Source organism: Nelusetta ayraudi, unplaced genomic scaffold (genome assembly GCF_046127955.1).
Source record: "Nelusetta ayraudi isolate G7.1 ecotype Tasmania unplaced genomic scaffold, CSIRO-AGI_Nayr_v1 ptg000023l, whole genome shotgun sequence".
In the NCBI taxonomy this organism is placed as follows: Eukaryota; Metazoa; Chordata; class Actinopteri; order Tetraodontiformes; family Monacanthidae; genus Nelusetta; species Nelusetta ayraudi.
Genome location: NW_027466073.1, coordinates 1,496,090 through 1,502,227, shown reverse-complemented (window position 1 = coordinate 1,502,227; position 6,138 = coordinate 1,496,090). Strand labels below are relative to the sequence as shown.

Genomic DNA, 6,138 nt, shown 5'->3' with positions numbered 1-6,138 from the left:
AAAAACGTGAGAAACTCCAAGGCACTCTCATGGAAAAGTTAAAAAGTCTTTTATTGTAGCGGCTTGGTTACATTTGAACCATTAAAAACTGACGCATTTCAGCAATCAAGCCTTCCTCACGGAGTCGAACAGTTCCTACAGAGAAAAGGAGGTTTTAATGCGTCTTATTTATATCTATGAGAGCTTTGAGAAACAAAGTAAAGCATAAACCTTCACAGCTGCTTGTTAAAATGTGAGGCAAAAAACATGATGAAGAAATACGCAACCTGAAGTCAAGTGTTAGTAGAGTCCTCTTTATTTACATACATTTAAACTTTTATATCTTGATTTATATCCTGTTGTGTGGCTATGCCGAGACTTTACTGTACAACTCATCACAGAGCAGAAGAGGAGAAACAAAACTTCTGAATTAACATCAGTTCACCATTAATATTCACTTTTAACAGGCCCCGTCCGCTCTTGTGCGTCACAGTGCTTATACTGGAACGCCCTCTGGTGGCGAACCTCGTCAATGACAGGGAGGCCAGAGGGGAAGCGGGCAAATACAGTTAACAAAAAAGGAAAAGAAAAGGGGGGGGGGGGGGGGGGTATAGCTTGACTAACGCACCAGAACACATCCAGCGTCTGCAGCAGAGGTGACTCACTCTTGCTAAAGACCTTCACCATCACTTGTTATAAGGACGTTGTGTACAAAAACCACTGGCTGGAGCCCCTGGAAGGGAGGACGGTCCTCCCTCCATCCGCCATGATGTCTCAGAGTCCTCCTCCCCTCGGGGGAGTCTAGCTCTCGTCGGCCTGCAGCATTTTCTCGATCTCTTGGTCCCACTGTTCGTCTTTGTTGTCCGACTCCGTCACCACCTCGTACTCCTGCAGCTCCTGCTGCAGCTCCTTCTCCCACTCGGACGCCTCGTCTGGATGTGAGGGTGAAGAAAAGCAGCTATTTAGGTTTAGGGCTACAACTAAGGGTTATTTTTTGTTGTCGACTAATCTATCAATTAGTCCGTCTTCATTTTGGGCCACTGTTTAATCTAACTTGCTTAAATCTTCACACCTGTGTTAAACTGCTGTTCTTTGACAGCATGTTTTTCAACAAATTTGTCAAAAATAATGACACACAAAGCATTTATCTGTGACATAGTTGTTACATTTTTCAAAGTAAAATATCATAGGTATATTAATTCATGACTTAAAGGTTATATGCAATGTTTATCACAGTTAAATAACTTAAACAGATTTTTTTTTAACTTAAATATCAAATTAATTTGCCCCTAAGGGGTAGGATTTATATTCTACGGGGTAGGATTAAATAAGTTTGTACTTCTTCCTACTCCTTTTCGCTCATGTAATCTTAAATGCAGCTTCTATTTTGTTTGATTTTTTGTGTTTTTTTCTTTTTAACCGTTTTCTTTTTTTATTCTAGCTGTTTTTTGCTATAATTTACATGATCGAAATAAAGTATTCAAATCAAAAAATCAAATTAAATAGCACAGTTGGTAAGACATAAGTGAAAGAGGGTTACAATGCAGTATAAACGCTAGTATTGACAGGGGCTGTGATTCACGAATAACTGCTGTTCGCTAAGCTCGGTCCATGATTTACACCCACGTGCAAAAAAAACTTTTGTAAACTTCTGAAAATGTGTCCCTGCTTGTGTGTCACAGTTTATTGGTGTATGTGTGAGGGTCCCTTTAAGCAGGTGTGCGTGCTCCTGGGAAAGGTGTGCGCGCAGGGGTTTGCCAGAGTTCTTGAGAATTATTAAGACGCGTCTTGTTTCCCTTCCTGGCTGAGGGGGTTGACGGAGAAAACCTGCATTCCAGCAATAATCAAGGCAGCTGATAACCCAGCAACAACGGCTGGTTATTGATGAGCACGCCAACGTTACAGTACTGTCTACTTGCGTCATAGGCTGATGATAACACAACAAATAAGCATGTCATTTCAAAAAATAACTACGAAACCGGAAACAAAAAGGTCAATGCTCCTCTCTGCGGTGAGCGATGACACAGCAACTCCGGGTGCCGACAACTTGTTCGCGTGTGGCCGCAGTGCTACCCTGGAATGCTAGGTGAGCTCCACAGAGTTTGCACCTAATGTGTTTCGCTGCTTCATTTTCTCTGAAATATTCCGAAACTTTGGGTCAGAGCTTTTCTTCTTCGGTTTTTGCAGGATGTAAACAACGGGCGACACTGCCACCCTCAGCGCTCAGTACTGCACTGCAGCTACAACTGAGCATCGAGCGGTCGGGGTGTGATTACATCGTTCAGCAATTTACAATAACAATAACGCGGCAACACTGAAATTTTCTCGTTAGTGAATTTATGTTGTCGATGTAATCGATTACGTCGACTAATTGTTGCAGCCCTATTTTAGCTTGCGTCTTATTATAGGGAGAGAGAGAGAGTGAGAGGGGGGGAGAGAGGGAGGGAGAGAGAGAGAGAGAAAGAGAGAGAGAGAGAGAGGGGGAGAGAGGGAGAGAGAAAGAGAGAGAGAGCGAGAGAGAGAGAGAGAGAGAGGGGGACACAGAGAGAGAGAGAGAGAGAGAGAGGGACAGAGAGAGCGTAGGTTTAGAGCAGACCATCGGGGGTGGGGGCGCTGTCCTTCTGGTTCAGCACCAGCTGTTCCATCTCTTTCTTCAGGTCCTCCTGGTCGAAGGCCGTCGAGTCAAAAGCGTCGCTCACAAACTCGGACACTCCGGGACTCGTCGACATCTCCTCCTCCTCCTCCTGAGACGGCTAACACACACACACACACACACACACACACACACACACACACACACACACACACACACACACACACACACACACACACACACACACACACACACACACACACACAGGGTTTAATCAGTTTTTACCATTGAGAGACTGCATTGCAATTATTGCGATTTGTAATTTAGACTCAGTTCCGTGTTTTTCGTACCTTCTGCAAGTTGCTGATGGAAACTGGAGGAGTTTTTGGCCTCACTTTGTCTACAACAAACACAAACATAACATTGCTGTGAGTTTTCTATGTGCAAACCTGTATGACTCTCCCCTTACACATTGAGCCGCAGGCCAGTCTGCAGCGTCTGTGCACACTAAACGTAATTCACAGGTGAGGAATCAAACACATCCTGAGCAAAGCAAAAGGAAAACCCATTGAATCAACAGATCTTACACTGGACACGAACAACGTCAAACAAGTTCCTATCTTGTTACATGAACGGCAACGGAGCGATTTGAATCCTTGAATCCTCGAATCTGAAAGCCTGACGGGATCTCCCTGAGCAGCTTCCATTACTCAGTCATCTAATTAAGTCACTTAGAGTGATGCACAAAAACTCACCAGCCAAACACTATTATTAAGTTTGAGGACGACACAATGGTGGTTGGACTGTTACAAGGATTCAGAGACTGAATCTTTGCCAAACTGAACACAAACAAATGAGCTGATTGAATAATCAGGGCCTGTGTGACTGGGACTGCACATCTGGTTGGGCTGATATTTGCTTTCATCATCATGGGCCGGGCGCATTTGTTCCGACAGGGGAATGAAAAGCTACGCTGACCTGTTTGCCAGCATTCGCGAAGGTCATGTTTCTAGTTTTTCCAGAATGACCGGTCCTTTCCCAGTGCACCCCTGCCTGCCCCAGTGAGTGAGTGAGTGAGTGAGGTGTGTCGTCACCTTTCAGGACCATGTCCTCGGGTGAGACGCTGGCCCCTTGGTCCTCGCCGTCCTGCTGCTGCTGCTGCTGCTGCGCGGCCAGCGCCGTGAGCTGAGCAGACTGCTTGATCAGAGACACTCGGTAGAAGTAATTCCTCCAGAAAACGTCCTCCTTCACACTGTCAAACACAGTCACAAACATTGTTTTTGTCATTATCTGCGTAATCAGACTCAAAATCTCACTTTCACCAAAGCAGGTTCCAGTAGCAACTGCCTTGCCAAGCCTGAACACGGCTGCTATGTGGGAGAGCTCAAGTGGATATTCAGGCAAAAAACATGTTGTCACGACTGTTATGAGAAAACACAACAGTGGCAAGATTTCCACACACTGTCTGTGTAAAAAACCCCGAGCATTAATAAATGCTCGGGGTTTTTTACACAGACAGTGTGTTCCCCCCCACCCCCCCGTCCCATTGCAAAACAGATCCCATGCAGTCATGCATTGTTTTTTCCGTTACCAAAGACACAATGCAGGGAGACTACTGACTGTTTGGGAACGAGGTCAAAGCGCATGCGGTTGAGCAGCTGGTCTTCCTCCAGCATCACCGCAGCCAGCGGGTACATCTGCTCCATGTCGAAGTGGAACTGGACGCCAGCAGGAGGGTCTCGGAGAAAGTTTCTCTTGTCCTGGAGGCAAGGCGAACATCAGGGCGAGGAAAACAAGCAGCGGTTCACACGAGGAGTAGCGGCAACACGTTTGTGGAACGCTGCGCGACTGTTACTCACTGCCGACAGAGCCAGCATCTGTTGCTGGATGGTTTCTTCTTCGTTGTAACCCACCCAGGGAGGCACTGCCACTTCTGAGGACACGCAGAAATATCCCTCGTCACAAAGCAAAGCAGCCGTCGCAGGGATGACTCAGTCTACGGGTGTCTTACTCAGCGAATGAGAGGCCAACGCAACATTATGAAGCTTGACCTTTTTCTTTTAAGCTGATCATACGATCCATGTGGCACATCATCATTCAGTGGGAAATGTATCATTGGGAGTTCTTACAGTGTCTTACAGCTCGCATTGAATCACATTTTAAAACACTCGTTGAGGTTTTAAAATGACTAGAAAAACATTTCACTGCAATCCTAGAAAATTTATGGAATTAAAGTAACAATAACTCAAAAGTTTGACAATTTATGGCCGGTAGATCAATTTAGCAAAATGACCACGCAGGACCTTTGCTGCATGTCACTTGCAATAACTGAGTGACACATAAGTTAACATAAATAATGAAAAATATTCGATTAAGCCTGCTCAAGCAAAATAAGATCATTGCGAAAACCTAAACTCAGCAAAAGAAGATACTTTTAAGAAGAATTAAGATTTCTCGTTGAGAATTAAGATTTAAGAATTGTGCCTACTTTACATTAGAGGTCTCACTTTTATGTTGTCATTATTATTTTTTTCTTTTACCTGATTTCTTGGCTTTGTTTTCCTGGACAAACTTCTCTTGCTCCTTCTGGAAGTCTCCAAGAAAGGTCTGTAAATTTGGGCACACAGAAATTAAAAACCGATCTTAAAAACAAACAAACAAACAAACAAACGGTATACTGCATGGTGGTATATTAAATTGGACTTGGAGCAAGTGAAGGTAAAACACACAAAGATAATTCTACAACTCTGCCAGAATTATTTTTTTTTATTAACGAGGGACGCGTGCCTTGTCTATAATTCCTTCAATTTTGCCTTCTTCCACAGACTTCTTGATGGTCTGCGCAGTCTCTACCACGGACTCCGAGATCTTCTTTGTGGCACTGGTTGCAAAGGTGAAGATGTAATCTTAACATGCCAGAGAGGGGGCGGGGGGGAGAAAGGAGGAAGATCAGATTCGTATAAATAGCAGTGGGGGTTGTGACTGAAACAGAGACACACATTGACAGTGACGAAGGAAACATACGTAATAGACACAGCTGTTATGGAATTTCTTTCTCGGTACAGTGACTGTTATTTAACATTAGGACAATAATGACAACTTAAAGTAACTCCTACATTTTACGAACTATGATAACAGAACCAGGTCGATGACGTAATGCTACATCGGTAGGTAAACAAAGCATTTAAACTAGCATGTCCCTGCACAGTGCTATAAGAACGTTAGGGGGAAGTACTTTTTGAGCTTACCACTCAGTCCTTTGCCCTGGTGGTCCGTATCTTGGTTCGCTTCAGCTTCTCCATCCGTGTCAGTCGGCTGCGGTTTGTTTACTTCGTTCTGCGCTTCCACCACTTTTTCTTCCTTCTCTGCAATCAGCTCCTCCGTGTCACCCGGCGGCTGGGCTGCCGTCGGGCTTGCAAGGCCCAACCAGCTCCCGAAATTCTTAAGCATGCCGGTAGAAATATCACAACTCTAAAAAAAACAAAGGAAACAAAAAGGGGAAAAGACACCCGAAGGTAGAAAGCGTTTGGACCCTTTATAACCAGGAACTGCAACGACTGATGCAG

The 6,138-nt window shown here is 44.6% G+C and overlaps 1 protein-coding gene across 2 annotated transcripts; it reads right to left on the bottom strand.

Annotated features, from left to right (window-relative positions):
- Positions 1–272: 272 nt before the first annotated feature.
- Positions 273–6,101, bottom strand: syap1 (synapse associated protein 1). 2 transcript variants are annotated; one of them, XM_076028430.1, is made up of 9 exons: positions 5,821–6,101; positions 5,360–5,478; positions 5,113–5,179; positions 4,432–4,505; positions 4,193–4,332; positions 3,667–3,824; positions 2,923–2,972; positions 2,576–2,723; positions 273–911 (listed from the first exon to the last, which is right to left on the bottom strand). In XM_076028430.1, exons 1-9 carry the CDS (start codon positions 6,020–6,022, stop codon positions 781–783), a joined length of 1,089 nt encoding a protein of 362 aa, XP_075884545.1. In that variant the 5' UTR covers positions 6,023–6,101; the 3' UTR covers positions 273–780. The 2 variants fall into 2 exon arrangements, with proteins under 2 accessions (XP_075884545.1, XP_075884543.1); XM_076028428.1 differs by having other exon boundaries at positions 2,576–2,732; positions 5,821–6,099.
- Between the last annotated feature and the right edge of the window lie 37 nt (positions 6,102–6,138).